We start from the raw sequence: 22,057 nt of genomic DNA, 5'->3' as shown, positions 1-22,057 counted from the left end.
TGAGATATAAATTATAAGATATAATGATTTTTTTTTCTTCAATTTTGGACATGCCTTCTTGATAACAAAATATTAAGGAGCTATAACATGCGCACATGTGTTACAATGTAACAAATATGTGTATATAAGATTGAAGGGTTTGAAGTAGGTATACAGAATAACAATCCCTAAGATTATACTTTATAGAATAAAAAGATGTCTTCCTTAGAATAAATGTAAGCCTTCTTATTATCTGATCTAGATAAATCAAAAAACTCCAATATCATATACCATTAGAGAATTAATCTATAAATAAATAAATAGAATACACACATTCACATGAAAATGCACTTTTTAATTCATTCCCTCTTAACAATAACACAATTTTTACCTGTTTGATTACTTTCTGGGTCTTCTTCATCTATTTCGTTCTCCACATCAGTTGATTCTAATGAAGCAAAGAGAATTGACATTGATTATTAGGGTTACAAACACTGATTGACTATCATGCCGGCAATAATGGTATAGCAGATTTTTCTGTGTCAGAGCATCATTATGTTAGCTTGACAGAAATGTTCATTATGATGGTCTCTGAAAATTAATGGGGAAAAAAGAAAGATTTAAAAACTCCTCTCCGCCCAGTCTTGGCACAGTTTTAGAGTTATCAGCAGGGGTTTTCCATGTCTGAGAACGAGAAATCAGTGTGATAAATTAGCATCTCATTTATTGTATTTACAATTTTGGAGCCCAATTCCATAACACTTCATCAGTGAAGGCATAGTTAATCACAAGAATAGCTTCACTGACTGCTGTGAGACCACTTGTGTTGGGGCTGCAGACTGAGCTTTTGGCTTTAGCTCCTACAGGCCCAAATCTTTGTCTTCAGTTTGAATAACTGAAGCGTGTGGAGGTAGGAAAGAAAGATTTTCCTATGCCATTTCAGTGGCAATATTGCAGGGGAATCCGGAAAATAGCATTGCTGTGGTCCCAACACCCTGCTTTGCACCGAGGATGCTGCAGGAGGACCTGTGCAGTGTGTCCTGCCTCACTTTCCTGGGAGCTGTCACTCTGATGCCATACAGCGCACACTGGGAGATGGGCTGCATGATAAACAGAGACCGTACAGTTTTCTTATGCCACGGAGAAATTATCATGAGCTTGAAGTCTGTCATGTTACCCTCAAATGGTGATTAGATACAAAGTGTGACGAACACCCTCCACTATTTTTCACAGCTGTACTGCCAACACAAGTGGCATAAATTTATATGTATGATGCTGAAGATTCTCAGTTCTATTCCCTCTCCTCTATAGCAGTCATTACTTCATTTCCGTCGTGGAGGACAGGGTTTAGCTGCTTGCATTTATCTGGGGTTGCTGCTGCCAAATTACATGCGGTATGCAGTGCACATGTGATCATTAGTGACTGAAATAACTCAAGACTGGCCAGAAATAAAAGGATTGAAGTAGGCTTAGGAGTAGTCTGACTGAGATGTGGAACAGGCCATGTTCTAACATTACTCAGTGTCCCATGTGTCTACGAGCTGGTAACTACAACAGAGAGTCATAACAACTTCAGAATTATAAAATAGCAGAGGACAGCGCAGGGGTCATTACACCATATCAAGTTGTCCATAAAGTGTTTGACATAGTGCTTTGAAAAACCTAGGATAGAATTCAAGCAGGCTTGGGAGTAAGTGGTCTACAAGTGATGAAGAAATGAAACTGGAATTTTGAGCATTGGTTAAAACTAGGAAGAACATTAGGAAAAGCAGAGGAAATCAGAGAGAGTAGTAATGTAACAGAAAGGGAGAGATTTGAGGATGTGAATGTGCACTAATCCACATCAGCAGGATGTCTATTCCCATCCAAAAACTGCACTGCTGTGATACTGAGGCCAGCCTGTCTCCCAGTGGTGCTTATTTTCAGGTGCTGTGCCATGCTACAGCAGTCCCAGGGTTTCCATCAGTGTGGAGCACGGGCACCACAAGTTACCGTGAGCAACACCACATTGCACAGACAATCTCTTAAGTCTTTTAATTGTCTTCTACAATTTTATGTCTGTTTTTCTTCTGACACTGTTATTCCTAGCTAGGAGCTGGCATTTTAAAAATGATTTCAAACACAGCGGTTGTGTGCTCCGGATGATAAGAAAAATCAGCTTTTCTAGTCTACCCTAACATTAACAAAATAAGAATTATCTAATGTCAGTGATGGTCAGAAATGTAGAGTGGAACTACCATAGAAGTGATTCGGTAGTTAATGATTTCTTGACTTCATTGGGAGTAACAGATAAAACTGGGAATTTTGCTTGAGTAATGAATAAAGCCATAGGCCAGATCATGGTGTTTTCAGTGCAAAACTTCCAATATAGTCAACAAATATTTATCCTTTTGTCACAGAAATAACAGCTATCAAAACAAAATAAATTGTGTTTCAGATGAGATTTCTATACGTTCTTGCTCTTCATACTTACTTCGGCAATCCTCTTGTGCTACATGACTGTCAATGTTAATATCATCCACAGCAATTCCTCCATTTCCTTTTCCAATTTCTCCCTCAATAACCACCTGGTGAAATAAGATAATTTACACATTGCTTTCATGTTAAAACTCAACTGCAGCATTCAGTAAATCTTAACTAATTGTTAAGCACGCATGTTCAGTTGTCATGATGCCACATCTTTATGTACTTTGCTTGCGGCACTGTATGCCTTCATGAACTTCTATGTGCAAATATCAGTTTATACGATTTTGTTTCTTTATTGAAGACTCACATCAGCAGCAAAGCTGTGGCAAGGATGCAGTTTTGTGACAGATGAGAAATGATTTCTAAAGTATTTATTTGGCCTTCTATTATAAATTGCTTGTATCACTGTCATCTGAAATACCATGAAATATGCCACTGTTATTACTGTCACAGCAGCAGCACCTCATCTCTATAGTGTCTATATAAATCCCTCAGTGACATTTTCTGCCATGACATATGAAACCTGACCAGCAAGGTCCTAACGGCATTGGCGCTGTCAGTGCCGTGAAGAAGCTCACCTGATAATGTTTCACGGACTTATGAAGAAGAACGCGTCCTTCCTTCCAGCAGTTCGCCTGGTGCCCGCTCAGGGTCCACAGCACCTGGTCATACTCGTCGGGCTTTTGGTATCGCAGTTTGATCTTCAGGGTGCCGACGTGGGCGCCGGACATGTGATACCAGAAAGTCATGCAGTGGGCAGAGTTCTGCGAGTAAATCACAGGGCTCAGCAGCCGGGCGACTTTGCCTTTCTGGCTCTCGTCAGCTTGAGAGTAAATGAAATTGCCATCTCCTACTGTGACAGAAGGACTGGGTTAGGAATAGTGACCAGCTCGCATTTTCCTTGTTAACCTAAGAAGCCCCAGGTATGTGCAGTCGTTTTGCCTCCCTTCCATACTGATCCGTCAGGATCTCACAACAGGGAGAGTCGGAGGGGGTCGGTCTGGGAGCGCTGAGACAGCGAGCGTGCTCTAAGGGGGCGGGGGGGGGAGTACTTCTTCCAGCAGTCTGCTTTGCTGTTCGCCAGGATGCTTTGCGCCCATAGTCAGCTGTAACACTGTGTAACGCTGTGTTCACTATGTGGCACACAGAAGTCGTTTCATTTGCTCAGGAAAGGGGGCAAAAGCATGTTTGTTACAACAGTATCTGCTCTGTTCCTCTGCGGGTGTCTGCTAAAGGAGCCGTTCCCAGTTCAGCAGGCTAGACAGAAACCCCCCCCGGGCCTACTCCACACTAATTGCACAAAGAGCTATTTTTAATCTCTGTTTAAAGTAATCTGTGTTTGAGAAGGCAAAATTGGAATGGGAGGAACACTGAAGAATAAAATAACTTTGAACAGCCATGGTCAGAGATCAGGGACTGAAATCCAAACAGTGCTACTGAATAGAGTCGTAGCGCTGTCATCGATCACGCTTGGGGAAAATCACCTCCAGAGTTATTCCCTTGATTTTGGGAACAGCACCTTGGGCTCTGTATATTTTTGAACCATTGCTCAAAAGATTAAGATTCTGCCTGGTATCTTCTGAAGAACATAATGGATTTATGCAGCTTGAGATCTGAACCACTAATATCCTTAACTTTGAAGATTACTTGCTTAATGATATTTGAAGAGAAAAATGTGAGAACATAATTAGTTTGGTAACAAAATAATGCTAGTAAGATACTGACTACATGAAGCATTTCTGATAACACCAGCCAGGCATTCTTTTCATAGTCAGCTTTTGAGCAGCTTCTTAGCAGAGAATTTTGATGGAAAAATACAAGGTTCATCCTGGTATTGGCAAAAGTAGTCTATATGTGATGTGTTCACACAAAGCGATGTAGACAGCATTTACTGACATTAGCGTAACATTATTCTGAAAGTAGGAAGAAGAAAATAAATAATGAGGAATACTATTTCTCATGTGTGGAAGTAAGTATAGGTATCTGCTTATACCAATCCTTAAACAAACGAAAAGTAAGAATAGGCAAAAAGGACATCTTGGAAAGGTGATGTTCTGTCAGCACTGGTCTTTGCTTATATGTGATATTCTTGAATTTCATTTCAAATAATATAAAAATGAGACTTGCTGGCATAACAGTATAGTCCTGCACTGGTGAAGAGCTCATTTGGCAGATGAATACTGCCACCCTGGTCAGTATAAGAAGGACAAGGTAGTATAAAAGATGAACCAGTAATGAAGAGAACTGAGTCAAACCCAGTTGCTGGCAGGAAGGAGACTAGCAAAAGAGAAAGATAAATAATTCTTCTAATGGGAGACGAGGACATTTCTGTTTATTAGGATCATTTATTGGCAGTCAGTGGTACAGTGGCCAATATAGATGTGGAAGTATCTGGCCTTTGGAAATATTTTATAGTAGGAATTAAAGATAAATTGCCAAAAAATTGTAGTGATTTTTTTCCATCTTACTGCAGTAATATCTTGTCTGACTGCTTAAGGAGGAGTGTTTGTACCTATATGTTTTTTCCAACTTTGCTTCTATTCAGAGAGCAGATTAAACATGCGCAAATCTCATTAAAGAATGGTGCTAGGGAAATCCAAAGGGAAGAAAAGAGAAATGCAATCACAGCATTAGGATGGCTGTCTCAGTTGGAAAACCTAACTGTAGCCAGATTTAATCATAATGTGTAATTTGAAATGGCATACAGCGTATCCTGCTATCTTAAAACAATTGCTGTTGAAAATCATTTCTTTGGAGTTTCTTCAGCTTTCTACAAGTGCAGCTGGAGCAGAATAAACTTGGGAATTGCTTATTGCTCTTCTCCAAGGACATAAGCAGGCTTTGCTGGGTAACGGTCGTACTGAAGGGCTGGATCATCATAGCAGTGCTCGTGATCTGCTTTCACACGCATCCTGTATCTGTTTGTTTGCAGGTGAATGGCAAACCCAGCAGGTAAAGCTCACTTTAGTGTTGAAAGGAAATTTTGGAAAATATTGGAAGTTAGTGTGGCAGGGAGAAAAATGGCTGCCTTGAAGACTTACTGAAATTACAGCTAACAGAGTGAATGAGTCTTCTACAATAGCAGGACCCAGCAGAAACAGCAAAAATCTCATTTAAAGAATATCTTTTCTTCATCTCTTGACTAAAGACAGGTTCAGCCTCTGTATAATCCTTGGTGCCAAAGTGCAGATAGCTCTCATTTCCAGAATATTATTGCAGTGCTGGGTCAGGAACTCTGTCTTCATTGTCTTAATTAGAGCCTTACTTATGCATGCCTTTTAGATTTTGTCAGTCTCTGGCTAACATAGCTTTTAACCTCCTTTCAATGTCAGATCCTACTGAGCGATTTCACTTTACTTTACATCAATTTTTCCACCATTACAGCCTTCACTTCAGCTAACTGCATTTAGTTAATTTGATGCCATTTATTTGTACAATGCCATTTATAGTCAAAGTATTATAAGTTTTTTTTTCTAAAACTACTGTACTTGTCTTAAGATTCAATTGAAAGTGTCTCAGAATTTAAAAAGTCCAATTTTGTCTAATTTCCTTGTCATTCTCATTAGGCAAAGGGGTTGCAGAAGTGAGAAGGGGGATTCATCTCTAATACATTTGATTAAGCTGCACGTATGCAAGAGAACCAGAGGATGTGTGGGTCACACAGCACTCTCCGTCTCCACTAGCCAGCAGCATATTTATTGCCTTATTATGCAGAAGCATGAATTAGATACTACAAAACCAACCAATCAATTTCCTGCAGTGATATTTCTGGAAAAATTGTGTGTGAGCAAAGGAATGGCTGGAATCTCTAACTCTTGTTGGAGAGGACTGGGGTATGATACAAGTTCATCAGGAAGTTACATTTATAATATCTTTCTATGATGGACGACTCCTGTAACTATAAACAGGAACATTATGAAATTTTTTCATGACTGTATCACTTGTTAAATTACTTTTGCAGAACATTTGGTCATTCAGATGTTTTTCCACCAAAAAGGATTTATCCAATGGATAACTAGGAGTAGGGAGTATCTTCAGTTCCTGACAAGAAATGACCTTTATGCCCCAGCAGAAGGGACAATTACTATCAGGAGACAAAGTTGCCTACAGAATCACCTTTCTGACTATATATATATATTTTACCTATTAATTACTTCACCCAACAGGCAATTTCTCTGCTTTTGGAAAGCACTTTGGTTTTAAACCAACTCTTCCCATGTAAAATGGCTAAATCATGAACTCATGATTACCTGTGTGATCCTGAATAGGCCCAGTTTTGCTGGTCAGGATGGCCCATTTTAAATCCACCTGGTTGTCATGTTCCCAGTGGCACAAAGTCTTGTGGGAACCCCAGCCAAATCCACAGTTGAAATTGTAGACTGGCAACTCTGCAGGAAAGGAGGAAAGTGGAATAAGAAAAAGTGATTACTAACTGTGTAATTCAGATATTGCACTTCAGCACCGAATACATGAGAGCCATTTCTACGTGAAACTCTGACAAGCCATAACAAGACCAGCCTTGCTAGGAAACAAATGGAGAACGACTGTTTCTAATAAATGACATGCTCGTTTTATCTCCTTATGAACCATATTTTGTGATTTTATGTGGTTAGATTAAATCTTCAGATGTGCACGCATTGTCTGATAACTGTGTTGTAATATCTATGGTTCGAAAAAAAGTGCTGGCTTACTTGTCAGAAATATTTGCTGATTATTAATATCTATTTTTGCTATTAGTGTGCAATGTTGTGTAGCAACTCACAATGCCATTTGGATAAAAATAAGAAGAAAGTCAAAAACACTAATGGAATGTCCTTGGCACAAAAGGATTTCTGGCAAAATATATATTTCATGGCTTCTGCAATAACTTATTTCAGCATCTTGCAGACAGTTAAGCAGGCCCACAAGATGGCAGCATTGAAATGGACAAACTGAGAGGGAAAAGGGACAAATGTGGCTGATTGCCAAATGAACTCAAAATAAGCTTCAAAACGAGCTCCACGTAAAACAAGGGAAGTCTGGTATTATGGTCAGGATGAGATCATACCTTGTTTTCAGCGTCTCTTCAATTCTGCCCAAAGGTTTAATACAAAGTAGCTTATTTTTTTCAACAGAACTTGGAATTTGAATGGAAAGATTTTACAAAGATAGCATATAAATTCCTTGCATTTCTCACTTTCAGAACCAGTTTGAAACCTTTTGGGTTTTTGGTTCCTGCCCCATTGGCATGAACTTTTACCTTACTTTGAGCAATGGTAACTCCCAGTAGAGCAATACCCTTCCCACAGCAATGTGACCAAATCCTGAAGTCGTTTCTCAGGCATGACTCACTCTCCTTATTAAGGAAAAACTTAGGTTTACTTTAATGAGATACTTTGTGCAAGTATGAACTAAGAACAAAGGACTTTGTGCTCCCATCAGTATCAGCTTGGGGGGGGGGGGGGGGAATCGTGTTCTTTTGCTTTCTTCTCCATTATTAAAAGAAAAAAATCTGTGAAAGATGATACAACCCCTAGAATGTCTTTTGTTTGCTGTGGGAAAATACAGAGGAAAAAGGGAAATGGGTTGGGACCTGAGGCTGGCCAGAGATGTGAGGCTGATCTCCTCCAACCTGAAAAGGCAAAGAGTGCCTCCACATAGTGAGTTCCCCAGGTAAAATCAGAAGGCTTTGGAACTCAACCCCCAGAATTTAATAGAAAGCAAACTGGATAATTATTTTATGAAAACAGAGAAAACCTCAAGTGAGTAGGTTAAGACAGAAGGCTTTATTGGAAGAGTTCCTATCAATCTCATCTTGCCCACTGTGTCCTTACATGGCGGGTCCTTGCTCCCAGACATAGTTTTCATCAAACCACTGGATTTCTGCATTGCAGCAGCTTTGCCATCTCCTCTTGGGCCCCTCAAAAATGTCCTTCTGTCAGCAGCAAGGTCTGACTGCATGGCTGCTCCCCGCCACTCTCCTCGGTTTCTCAGTACCTCAGCTGTGCTGCAGGATGGCTCTGCACTGAGGCCCCGTTCTTTGCTTCTCCCTTTCATCTGCCCCCATCCTGCTTCTCACAGCCACTGCCTTTCCCTCTCCCTCTGCCCTCTGTGGCTCCTCTGAGCAGAAGCCATCACTGCTTCTTCTCCATAAGAGTCTATCTGGCACTGTCACGAATGTGACATCCTAACAGAGCAAATGAGTAAAACAGATATGATCTGTTGCAGGAATTTAATATGTCAAAAACATGTTTCCTGTAGGACTCTAGTCCTTTCTGGGAAAGTGGAAGATTGTGTATTTGGGGTGAGTAATCTCACTTTGGACCTTCAGGCTCAACATGTTGAAGAAGCAGAAGTCAGCCTCTGCACACATGGGTGCAGAAAGGCAATCCATTATGTTTCTTTTTTTTAACATATGGATTTTTTTTCCCCTAGACAATGGGGCCCCATGAAAGAGATCTTGCCCTAAAGGGGACATCTGAAAATCAAGGGAAGTTTTTAAAGAAAAAGAATCATATTGAAATGAATTAAAGGGTTTTAAGTTCATGAAAAATATCCTCTCATTGTCAAGGAGGCCCAGGGAGAGTTATATTGCATGGCTTTGACATCAGAGCCATGAAATAGAACTTTTTAAAAGTCTTAGAAAACCTAAGACAAAATTAATCTTATTAATCCCAAAGGATTATATCTTGCAAAGTTTGTGATAGCCTGCATGGTATTCAAACCACAAGAAAGGAGAACAGAATAGATCACATCAGTCTGAAGATATCACACAGCATAAATGAGCACATAGCACAAAGAGAATGAAAGGACTGGGATTGTTCAACTCTGAATGAAAATAAATAGCGGAGGACACAGGAAAAGTATGTAAATGAGTGAAGAATCCAGAGAAGGAAGATTAGAATATTCTGTTTTCTCCATTTCATAGCCTGAGTGATATCCAGTGAAGTTCAATACTGATAAAATGAAAAGCTTTCTCATATGATGTGAGTGATACATGCTTCCTTAGAACACTGCTAAGGCTTAAGGCAATTAAAAGACTGGCCATGGAGGTGGATAAGGAAAATATCCAGAATTTAATTGTTAATTCTAAAGTGCAGGGAGTGACAAGAGCTTCTTGTTTCATGGTTTGAAGCAAGCTCTAAACACCAGGATTAGAATTAGAGTTTCAAAGGAGGGTTAAATTTCATGGCAATATCTAATAAAGAATTTCTTGCACTTTCATTTCAAATATATAGTCCAGGAAACTAGCAAACAGCACAAGTCTGATATGCTTTAGCCATTCCTGTGTTTCAAAGCTTTGGTCTAACAGACAGCATGATACAGCATAAAATGAACTTCTTTGCCATGCAGAAGTTAATCAGAATCTTCTGAAAATGAGTAGGATTTAGCCTGTAACCAGGCTAACTCAGTTAGCTATTTCTTGCAAGGTCCCTACCGTGTCCTCAGTGCATGCTTTGCACAACCACAGCAACAGGAGTGAAAGTCAAAGGCAAGACATTTCAGAGCGCTCTCATTTTATGGGCTCTTTAAACATGCCATCTCTTATCGTCTATTCTTATGTCTCTGCCAATGCTTCTCCCAGGGACCCATAAAAAGAAAAATAGACATGCTAACCAATTAATAATAGACACTTGTAGCATCAGCATAGATTCATTAGTTGTATGGACAATGGATCTGCCCCAGCAAAAGACAGAATATTTCAACACTACTATTAAAGATCCCAAGGGGCTGATACAGTAGCTAACAGTAAGCTGCACACAATCTGTCCTCTCCTTTGTCCTTGAACTATAGCTTTGCAGATCTTATGGAAGGAAGGAAGGGAAGGAGAGAGGAAGGATGGATGAGTAGCATTTGGTGGGCTCCTCTGCAGTGCTGGCCCATTCCTCTCCTAGGATAATTCTCCTGTCAATAGGTGAGTGATTTCTAGTTTATGCGAATCAAGAGGATGAAGTAAACCAGCTATTATGTAACTAAATAGCAGCAGTTCAGATGAGAATCTGAGAGGGAGGTGTGATAAAATCCCATATGCCTTTCTGAAAATGTAGAGTACGTGATACTGAATTAAAACAGATTTATCCTCTCAAAGAATAACCAACAGATGTACTTCTTGACCACATCTTGCTCGCAGCTGGAACCATTACAGCACATGAACAAGAAAGCCATTTGAAAATCTAGTTGAGTGAGTTTTTTTCAAGTCCATTAATCTTTTGTGGCCCACAGACTTTGACGTATTTTTGTAACTCCTCCAACATGAGGCAAGAAAGAGCATGATGGCATTAAAGATGCTAAGACACCTCTATAGAATGCTCTTGCCAAAGGGTAAATCAACATTAAAATGGGAAATTAAAAACATAATTTGGACTACTTCAAAGTAATATATTGGGTTTGATCCTTATTTGCATTTCACTTTTTAATACCACTTATGCAGGCAACATAGAATTACTTTAAATGATAGTAAATTATGTTTTAAGTGCTTTAATGTCCCTTTACATCCCTTTACTGATGTAAATTTGCCCCACCATAAATGAGAATCAGACCTATTCTACCTTCAGATGATTTCTTAGCATAGATTTTAACCTCAGTATATCTTAGTTATATTTTTCTGAAATAGCTATTGCATGTGTGAGAAACAAGATACTTGTATCTCTGGATACTTTGAGCAGTCTACTTTATAAAGAACTGAGGTTAAGTCCTGAAAGCACGTAATGTAGACGAACAGCTTGCTTTACATGTAAATAGCTAGGAGTCAAGCAGATCAGATAGTTCTTGATATTGAAAGAGAAGTGTTCAAAAAGCCTGGATGTTGGTGAGTCTTAGGACTGAAGTCTGATAGGTATTTACCCTGACAGAGAAGTTTGCTATAGGCACCCTTTTAAGACAGCGGAGCAAAATAGATGCTCTCTCGAAAAGATCTAAACCTTTAAACATTTTTAGCAGTTTGAAATTGTGATTCCTTTTTATTTTCTTACAGTTCAGTCCCCTTGAAATGAACTGTAAAACTCTCTTTGCAGGAGAGCTTGTTTATACATGGAGGCTTTCCTGAGCAGCTATTTTACTTAACTGTTTCCACAGCGTACAAAGCTGGTTGGAATAGGATAAGCTCAGGCTTTGACACACACAAGCGTGTTACTCTGGGATAACGAGATTAGGGGCGTTTGCAGTCTTGAATGCAGACAGGAGGACAGCAATCCCCGACACAGGCTAAAGTGTCTTGCTCAGCTTGAGGACAGCCGAGAGAGAAGAGCAGCCCCCGGTCCTCTCCCCGCTGGGGCCAAGGGGGAGCTCCGTAACCTCACGGCGGGTTTGAACTGTGCTGTTTGGGGCTGTCACAGCAGGGATGCCTGCTCTCTGCTCCGTCCTGCCTAGCCACGTCCCGTGGCAGAAGGAAACGCTCCCTCGGCCCCAGACCAGCCAGGGTTTCCCCACGCGGAGGGGAATTTCTGGCTGCCCCTTTTTGGGGCGTTTTCTGGCTGGCTTTCAGTGAGGAATCACAAAGCAGCTGGAAAGCTTCATGTCTTAAACTGGAGATTCTGGAAGCCTTATTCTTATTTATTAACGTCTGACTGATCTCTATCTGTGATCTTGTAAGGTGCTGCCATGTGGGAGCCCGGAGTTCGGGATGTGAACTTGTGCCTTATTCCCGGAAGGAAATGGTTCCTAACAACACAATACAGGGAAGTAACGCTGGCACGCTCCGAAGGCAAGCTCCTAGGCCTCTCTCCCGGACAGAAGACGTGGCTCACTGCGGAGTAAATGAAGGCAGTGCAGGGGGGGGAAATAAGGAGAGAAAATGAGGATATCTGCATCTCTGGCAGCAACAGTCAATCTGTTACTGAAGAATCCCACCCGTGTCAAAGGGATTAAACACGACTTGCAAATAGGACTGACACTGGGGAGGAGGGAGGGAGGTTGCATTGCAAAGAGGGGTCTTGTGAATTTGTAATTAGCCTTTGTTTAAATGCAAGGAGATATTAAAAAAAAAAAAAATCTATCAGAATCCTTCATTTCAGCAAAACTGGCAAAAATCAAAGGATATTAGACAGAAAAATTAAATCGTTTTACTGTAAAACTGCTGCAATACCCTTTCTTCCTTTCCCTCCCCTTCCAAAATGTGGGATCACAGTCCGGCAAGAGTGCTGACTGTGAGAGAAGTGTCCCACAAAGGTATGCCAGCTGGCCTCGGTGTCTCTAATTGCCCTGATATGCCACAATCTCATCCTGATCAGAAACCAGGGCATGGCTTGAAATAATATATGCTGACTAACCAAAATTTATGACCCTGGAAACAAATTCTGAGGTGAGTAAAAGCATTCACCTCTGCAATATCAGAACTCAGAGGCTGGCGATGGGAACAATCTCTTGGTAAGTCTATTGCTTAATCAGGTCGACACCACCAGTGTCCTTCAGAAAACTTTTGTGTTAGTGCCATTCTTTTACTTGAAGCAAAAGCGGATTGTGGCATATGGTTGAGGAAGCAATGATAAACACTTACCCACCCTGTTAATAAATCACTTGCCAGACTGTGCTTGACTGTACTTTAACGGAGGAAATGGGAGTAACTGAAAACTGACCTCTGTACTGCTCCACAATTTTTAATGCAAACCATTTTAATTTGGTGCTCATACCTTTCGGAGTTGGAATTTTCTGCCCAAATCCATCCTCTCCCCCCACCTCCAGTAAAATATGCAAGATATTAAAAAAAATGCAATGAAAGCTGTGGAAACAGAAAACTTGCTAGTTATTGTATCAATTAAGTAAAGAGGACCTGCTGCCAGTGACAACTTGCTTTTCCCTTTTCAGGTTCATGGTAGCAGTTTATACAACCCCATTTTGAGAGTACTTGCTAGAAAACAATATTGTAAAACTGCCAGCTCCATGGTGGAGAAAATCAGCAAACTTTCCTTGTCTTAGTTTTGTAAAACCATGGATATAAATAGTGAAAGTGCCTGTGTGGCTCTGTTTATGTTTTCCTTGATTCTGCAAACACACTTTGTGTCACTGACATGACACATTTAAACAGTGTACTGTGTGATTAAGTTAGTTTAATTTTGTCAGCATTTGGCATTTGCTGATGCAGAAGGAAATCTTGTTCTCTGCTGTGTCTACATGTGGATGAAAGGAATAAAATATTTACTGTACAGAGCTGAGAGACCAGATGCTTCTTTACTTCAGAGACTTTTAGGGAATAGGAAGTCAGGAAGTGCTGCAATTCATTACTTTGTCTCTGGCATGAAATTTGGGTATGGAATTTATTACGGTTTTAATAAGAAAAATCTTTTATTTACCTGGTTGTAATGTATTGTCTATTACTGTTGGCTTTTCTGTATTCAGCACCGTAGTACCACCTGGAAAAGAAATAATGCATATCATGATACATAGGACAGAACAAAGGACACAGCAATCATTAGGAATATCCCATATATTAACCTGAAATATTATCGTCTTTGTTAGGCATGTAGGTAACTTAGTATGTGAGCTTAAGCACACAGATATTAAAGATCTGGTTTCCTTTATCAAAAAATAAAATTGGAAAATCATCAATTATATAGAGCTTTACATGTTTGAAGTCCTTGCAAACACCAGCTGATCTGTCCTCACAATGACCCTATGGCTGTTCTGGATTTATAGATAGTGCTTTGCTCAAAATCGCAGGGGAAGTCAGTGACTGGTCTCCATAGCGCCTCCTAACACTCACCAGCTTGTGCATTTTCCCAGGACATGTTGCATCTCATATCAGAGATGAAAAACAGCTGCAGAGGGTGAGCTAAGTTCTTCCAGCCTCTGCCTCTACAGTGTCCTCCATGTGTGTTATGCAGCTGCACTGTGAGACCAGTGCACAAGAGAAGTGCATGGGAATTGCCTGACTTCAGGCTATAGTCTAACGCAGATTTCCCTTCTGTCTCAAAGAGCAGGAGGAATTAAGAACTTGCCAATTGTCTTCTTGAAACAGATGAACAAGAGGTAAGTGGGGTCATGGCCCTCTCCTAAGCTCACTAATTGATATTTCTAAAATACTTGACTTTTTCAAGTAAGCCTCATATTGATAAAGGAAACAAAAAGTAAATTAGCACAATTATAAATGCGCAGTAGGGTGCTGATTACCAGTCAATGGTTTTTCTTTCTCCAGCAAGCGAGTGCTTAAAGCATTATAGAAAGGATGACTATGATGACTTCCAATGAGAATGAATGCCCAAGCTGTATCAGCTTTATGTTTGTGAGAATGATCTGATGGGAAATGTTATAAGCCACACAAATAGAGTAGCTCTGTATGGGGTCCAAATAGAGCAGGAAGGAATCTGGCCTACAGCACAATTACAGTTAATTGCAAGGGAGGCTTCACTGTGATACTCACATATGTGCAAATACTATCAGGCAAGTGACTCTAACAGTTGCACCCATGAGAATGCAGCACTCTGCACTCACAGGAGAATGAATAAAGAAGGGTAAGCCACCGCTGAAATTACCTCTGCATTCCTCTGCTATCCTTTAAGCCCCTGCTAAAATCACCTCGTATTGCTCTGCTATCCTTAATGGGCCACGAGATTTACATGCTTTCCTTCTATGTATTTTGGAGGAAGAAAAGAATGTTCATAATTACATGACCGATAAAATGACCTATCTATGTATATTTGTATAATATGTAACATCACATATAAAAAGCAGCATTTCTACAGTATCCAGAACAATGGGGCATGCAGTGGCCAGGGTTTCTGGGTGCAACAGTAATAAACAATTCTTACGTACCTACTTGCACTTCTGTAGAAGGACAATGCTCTAATTTTAAATTTTACTGGTGAAATGGGTTCACTTCCCCCAAAGGGTTGGTGCTTGGGAAGGCTGATGTCTGCTCCCTTGTCCTGGAGATTTTAGACTGCTCCCTAAGCACAGTCTACAAAAATTGCCAGAGGGAATTTCTGCTTAATAAGCTTTTCCTAAGGGATGTGTGGGATGCAGTCCTGAGCTCCCGGAAGCACAGGGACTGGGGATGCGTGAACAGGGAATATGCTTGCATAACTCTATCTCCTTCCCCTCACAGAATCTGTATCTGGGTGAACTATGTCTACTCCATTGGGCCTTACAGCCAGCCCTTAATATAGGGCTTTAGGAAGTGCCAGCTTTTTCTGACCTGGATCTGGAGCTGCTTTCAGAAAAATAAATGCTTTACAATGATTACTAATTTTGAAAGCTTTCTGGGCTATCTTAACACAATATGCACCATTTTATCAGGCTCCCTGTGCAGCTGTTTTCAGAAAGAACAAAATCCATATTTCAAATTTGACACTGATTCAAATCAGTTGACAGTGATTTGAAAAGCAGTGACAGTGACTGTGCAGTGTCTTTTCCACTTAAGAATTGTTTAAAATGTATATTTGCAACTTTCCTTTACAGGAGACATTGAAAAGGCTCAGAAAGAGTTGGATGCTGAAACTGCACTTTTGTTTGCATCTGGTGTTCTGCTTGGCTGCTTTCAAAAAGCCAACCTCCCTCTTACCTAAGGTTTCCCAAAGTCCTCTTGGACAGCTATTGCAAGATTTTAATGATATTTTATATCATGGATATAAGCAGCAATAAACATTTATTAGACAAGCACACCAGGGAGAGGAGATGAAATAGCTTGTGTCGCTACGCCCAAGAATAAGATCAATTACTTCAGATGTATAGATCCGCTATGGGAAGACCTCATCAAGCAGGCCCATAGCTTTGTGGAGCAAGCGACCTCCAGGAAGTTAGTGATGTCATGTCAGCTCTCAGGATAGTGGTTCTGTGCACAAGTGTAAAGATACGAAAACTAACAAGCTTCCTTCCAGATCTAGTTTACATATGTGTGTATAAATACATATATGCATGCATATATATATATGCACATAGCCTATTCTAAGCCTTTGCTTTTCAGTCACATCTCTCTTTCCTACTTTTCTGCTTGTGGTGGCAGCCTGGAAAGGGTCATCCCCTCTGGCTGTAATGCTGTGCTGATGGAGAAGCTCATGGAAACTTCTGCTGGTGTTTGTGTGAGCATGCTTTGATGCAACAAATCTGCTCAGTTTCTGCCTGGGAAAAGTTTGGGGCTGAGATGTGAGTCCTATGCTAGATTTTAGGCATGGAAGAGCAGTATATGTATCTTAAACCTAAACAATACTGTCATTTTAAGTTGTCTGTCAATCTCAGACAATAAACCTCTAAAGGTTTGCCTAGCTTTTTTCTTAGTAAGAGAAAGTTTGATTAGGACATTTGATTAGACACAATTCCTACTCAAAAAAAAAAAGCCCTCTCCTCCAGCTAGTCACTATTATTTGCTTCAAAAATTACATAGCTAAGAAGACAATCAAAAGTATTGTCATATGTAAAAGGCAGATGCCTATGTTGTGACAGCATTGGCAATACGAACTGCATACCAATGTCCATTTACGCTGAGTGATTAAATCAGTGCAAACGTTTAGCTGGTAACCGATGATGGATATGAGCTAAAATGGAGCTGCAATGGAATGAGGATGGTTTCTGCACCTGTCAGTTGGTAGTCATCACCTGTTCCACTGTGACAGTTTGCCTGGTCATCATCACACTCATCTACAGGTTTGCCTTCTGAAATGGTGGGGATAGCCGTAGGAGCTGAAACAAAATCCAGTCATTCAGTTAAAATGTGCTTGAGAGTCAGCATGGCAGTAGTGTTTTGATGAGCACCATATGCTCTCTTCTTATGTTACGGCTGATGAAAAGGACCAACTCGATTCTGCAGGTTAGTTAGTATTTCTATCTAATGAGAAGTCTCTGTTCTACATCCCTGCATCAACGCAGCTGGCTGTGTCTGAGCTCACGTGCTGAGTGGATTTGGAGAGCACACTCCAGGAAAGCCTGTTTGCTGGTTGATAAGTGTTTGTTGTTCCTACCAGTGAAGCGCAAGAGCCTGGCAAGGTAGAATGTAAGTCTTGTGACGGGTAGGATAAGCATCATTTCATCGCAGGCCAAAGCAACTGTGAGCGAACCCGTCCAGAACAGCCTTGCATTTTCAAGGCTGTAACTCTACAGCACACCCTCCTTGCTGAAGAGGCAGGCGTCAGAGAGGAAACGTCTGAGCAGAGTCCTGCTAACAGTGGCAGGAAGGCAATGTTATGTAGAATCATTTTGTGCTCACTGAGGAGATCTGGAAGGGGTTTCTTTTGTTTTGTTGAAGTTATAAATAAATAAGACATTAATGATGTCAGTCATTCCTCCTGGCCACCTGCTTGCCTCTCATTGATGATGGCTTTCTGATTGTTGCTACATAACCAGCTAAAGTCTGGTCTTTGTTATTGCAATTAAGATCTTGTGATTTGTGCAAGGTGCCAGAAAATGTATCTAAACCCTAGTATCCACAAAGCAAACACATCTGGAAAATCACAGAATACAGATACTTAGTGTTATGCTAAGGTTTATATTTAATGTTGGAAGTATAGTTCCCTGGCTTAAAATAACCAGTCTGGGAACTTGATCCAAGCTTTTGTCTGTTCTCAACCCCTATTTTTTTTCATTAACAGTATTTTAGTGTCGTTATAAGTATAGAATAATGCATGTCTTTCTGGTTCTGTTCTTTGCCCTTCTACTACCTTCAGAGCTGTGTGGCTTCAGAACCTACCAGGTAAGGTCTTACGCATGGACTTCTATGATGGAAAACGTCAGGACAAACAGTAGTTTCTTAAGTAGCAATATTCTGGGATTAAACATGGCTCTTTAGAATGCCAGCCTATGTTTTAGAGGTACAATAGCCCTACTTAAAGAAAGAAGTGGTTCTCTACCTATTATGAATTATGCAGAGTGTTTATTTCCCACATGTCTTTAAAAATTCCTCTGGGAGCTCCCTCTAGCTTTCTACATTAAGTTAAGTTTCTTATCTTGATCTTCATGCCCTTGTACAGCCTCATGCTTGCCTACATCTCTGCCATCATTTCATACATTCCCCTCGGGATGCTCTGAGCGCACACAGCTTCCCCTTGCTCATTACTGCTAGAGTGCTCATTTCTGTTGCTGTCCTTGTGCCTACTTCTTTTCTCATTGCAGCTCTATCCTTCTCAGTAAGTCTCAAGTGACTTTTCTTCATTCAGCTGCCTCCTAAACTATAGTTATACAATGAAATTTTCTTATTATGCTTTTCCCACAGTTGAATGGGAACTGACCCTTCCTGTCTGTGGGTGACTTACAGGTGAACACCCTTCCGAAGTGCAGCTTAGTGGGAGGACAACTGCAAGTGGATATCCCAGGGAAATATTATAGTTGCTACTGCAGTCTGCCAAAAAGCAAGGGCAATTTGCTTGCTCAGTCTCCTCTCTGGCTCCTCCATCCCACTGAAAAATGTATTCTTACAAGGTGATCCGTGGACTCACTTCTTCACATCTGAGCAGCTACTGGAGCCTAGTGGCAAGAGGACTTTGCCCAGATTGCAAGTTTACATGAGGCAGGTGCGGGGTTTTCTTTTCTCTTTTCTGAGTAGCACAATGGTCTGCAGGAACTAAGAATTCAGACAGGAAATGAGGACTTCCTGCAAGAACTAAGAAGTATTTCCAACCTCCCCACTTTCCGGGTCAAATAAAAAGCACACTTACTCAATCTGGCCTTCACTAAAAACAACACAGAACTCATCAGCTCTCACAGAAATTACCTCCCACACTTCTACCTTGGGAAAGATATGGTGAGAAAGAAATGGATGCAGTGTGGTTGGATTCATTTATCTTTGGAGTATGTTTAGCTACTTCTATAGGAAATGCCATATGTAACCTTGAGTAAGATGGTCTGTTATTCTGTGTGTATTGTTGAGCTGTGTGATTTATAATGCCACTCCATTACACTATCATCTACCAGATAAAATTATGAAATTCATGTAGTGTTATCTGTAGTTATCTATGATGTTATATAATTATTGTTTATGTAGCAAGAATCAAAGCATTATCATGTCACAGTCCAAGAATAAATGTCTGAACTTTGCTTTTCCTGGTCTTTCATCTCCTGCATACTTTTCTAAAATTAAAACTCGGTAGGGAACAAAGAGGTGACCTCCCCTCTTCCCTGTGCAACGAACAGCACAGACACTGTGCAGCCAAGTAATCATTGCCCACCATACTGTCTGGTGTCACTTTCACTTCTTTTGCAAAAGCAGAAGACTCAATTTCTGTATTTATTGCAAAGCTCGCTCTGCAGTCTCAGAAAACATCTTTTCCTGTTTATATCATAGCTAACATAAAATACAAGATCCTGTCTTTATTCTCTCTTAATAGCTCTATGCTTCTTCAAAGTATAATCATAAGGCTGCTTAAGGGAACAGAAAATCATGTGGATAATATCACTGTGATTCAGTGAAGGGATAGGAGAAAGAATAATATTTGTGCCTTGGGCTTATTCAAATATCTTCAGTGAAGGGACTGATTAGGCCAAAGAAATAGCACTTATGGCAGTCACAGAAGCGAGAGCCCAATGTGCTGCCTGTACAGGAATTGCAGTGTTCAGCAGTAGTCTAAGCAGGAGAATGTATGTATGAAAATGATAAAATGCATTCATCTCTAGCAGAGCAATTACCTTCAAGTTCACAGCCCAGCAGTTCCATTCGCAGTCCCAGTCCTCCATGTGTGGCTCTCTCAGGGTAGACACGGATGAATCTAGTTGATACAGGCTCAAAAGTCCGCAGTTCAGGAGTATCGTAGTTGGTGTTGCCTTCAAAAGTCTGCAAGGCGTGAAAAATGCTACTTGTTAAAAAAAAAAAAAGATATGTTCAGCAATTTTCTTTTTTTCCTTCATTCTCCAGTCTTTGAATTAGGTGAGAAGTAGGCCAGATTCTAACTATTTAATAAGTGTCTGACATTTCTGCCTTAAATAAGAATGGAAAATAGATAGTTAAAGCTTCTCTGAAAAGTAATGCATTTCATTTTTCATAAACTCAGTAGCAACCAATCCATCAGGGTCATAACAAGAGCAGAGTGTTTAATGAGACATGTTTTTAAATGACACTCTGATCTGGGGTTTAACTGGGTGACATTTTCAACACTTCTTGGGGAAAAAAATGACTGAGGTGAAGATCCTGTCACCTTTTAAGTGGTTACAATAATAATCCAACTATTGAAGAGAAAATTTCTATCTGATTTCCCCCAGTGACAGAGTTTCACGAGTTGTAGTCATTTCAAAAGGCATAAATTAAACTCCAGGAACAGGAGCTGCAAGAGTTCTTCTAGTGAGACTGCTATTGAGTAAGAATAAAAAGAAAGAAAGAAAGAGAGAAGAAAGCTGCTTCCTGACAAAACTGCAATATAATCTAACGGGTAAGGCAGGTCAGTGAATGTGCATTGCAGACAAAAAACTCTTCTGTGAGTTGCGCTATGGGTTCTTTAGCCATCATGCAGCTCTCAATGGCATTTGTTTGATACCTTCAACTTCTCCTGTCAGTGGAGTTTTGCATATGAAATAAGTTATAATTTGTACTTAGAATCACCTCAGATGCATCCATTGAGATGATGAGTCCTTAGAAATACTGCACAAAAGGCATGTTAAGAAACAGTCTTTGCTGTGAATAGTTTACAGCCCAAGGTAGAAGCTTTTTTTAGCCATTTTACAGTAAAAAATTACAAGATCATATAGAGAACTCTCCAAAGTACACAATATAAAAATATATATAACAAAGAAAGAAAAGTAAAGTATTTTCAATGTTGCTTTTTATGAATTAGTTAAATGACAAAATATTAAATGACATCTTTGAACTGGAGTTCGAATTTGATACTACAAGCACTATTTTAAGGTAGTTCCAACTTACAGTTATGAGGCCTGAAGCTTCCCTCAGGAAGAAAATGCCAGATGTCCTTCATTTTGGATAGGAACAAAACCTAACCTGAAATAAACTCATCCTAATGATCTAAAGGAAAACAGAGCCCATGGGAAAAAACTGACTGTGTTTTCCAAGGCACAGAAAGAGCATGGATAAGACTGATTGTTGTATGTATTTTCAGTGCACTCCTAAAAGCCTTGCTTGTTTTTGCTCTGCAGGCTTGTACAGTGAACACGGTCCACAACCCTTTTTGACCATTGTTCAGAGGGCAAGTCACAGAAGCCAGTGATGATGGGTGCTACGACCAACTGGCTTAAATAAATGATTTCCGCATTAATACTTCTGCTCCTATTTCTCATAAGAAGTTGTTTGTTTGAGATGGTTCCAAGAGGCAATGGTTCTCCAGGTGTTCTGCCAGTGCTTGGAAGACAGTTGTCAGGAATCACATGTGGATGGCCTGCTAGATCTAATTAACATGCAATTACCAAAGCTTTCTTATTATGTTTGAAGGGCGATACAGCACAAATGATCAGAAAAGCTATCTACCATAAGGGAAAGGATGAATGCTATTTTATGTGTAAAAGGTAGACAGATATATCTGAGGAAGCCTTGCTCGCTTTTTAATAGTAGTCTTAATAGCAACATATAATAATGAAAACTGTTTTATAAAAGACATCAATACTGGAGTACTGACACATAGACATTAGAATTCAATAGGCATCTAGAATTATATTGAATCATAATTATATTGAATCATTGTCCTTTGTAGTGCAGAGCTGCCTGTGATTCAATTTTGACTGTTCATTTAAAACACGTACTGATATTCTTTGTGGGAGAAGAGGGAGGAGTATA

The 22,057-nt window shown here is 40.1% G+C and overlaps 1 protein-coding gene and 1 long non-coding RNA gene across 4 annotated transcripts in view; one reads left to right on the top strand and one right to left on the bottom strand.

Moving 5' to 3' along the window:
* The window catches only part of NRP1 (neuropilin 1), a 114,671-nt gene that overhangs the window by 4,614 nt on the left and 88,000 nt on the right, over window positions 1–22,057 (bottom strand). Inside the window, exons 11-17 of one of the 3 annotated variants that reach the window (XM_062568926.1) lie at window positions 19,969–20,113; window positions 16,930–17,034; window positions 13,713–13,772; window positions 6,696–6,833; window positions 3,024–3,295; window positions 2,453–2,546; window positions 371–427 (exon numbers count right to left, since the gene is read on the bottom strand). In XM_062568926.1, the coding sequence (XP_062424910.1) occupies window positions 371–427; window positions 2,453–2,546; window positions 3,024–3,295; window positions 6,696–6,833; window positions 13,713–13,772; window positions 16,930–17,034; window positions 19,969–20,113 (871 nt within the window). Of the gene's footprint in view, window positions 1–370; window positions 428–2,452; window positions 2,547–3,023; window positions 3,296–6,695; window positions 6,834–13,704; window positions 13,773–16,929; window positions 17,035–19,968; window positions 20,114–22,057 lie in introns of those variants that run through there. The other 2 variants (XM_062568927.1, XM_062568928.1) reach the window with 2 other exon arrangements.
* On the top strand, window positions 3,028–13,569 carry LOC134136801 (uncharacterized). The gene is made up of 2 exons (XR_009957555.1): window positions 3,028–3,368; window positions 12,017–13,569. It is a non-coding gene; the product is annotated as an uncharacterized LOC134136801 (long non-coding RNA).

This window comes from Rhea pennata, chromosome 2 (assembly GCF_028389875.1).
Source record: "Rhea pennata isolate bPtePen1 chromosome 2, bPtePen1.pri, whole genome shotgun sequence".
Classification (NCBI taxonomy): domain Eukaryota; kingdom Metazoa; phylum Chordata; class Aves; order Rheiformes; family Rheidae; genus Rhea; species Rhea pennata.
The sequence above is the reverse complement of the archived record's forward strand: the minus strand, read 5'-3'. Positions and strand labels throughout refer to the sequence as shown.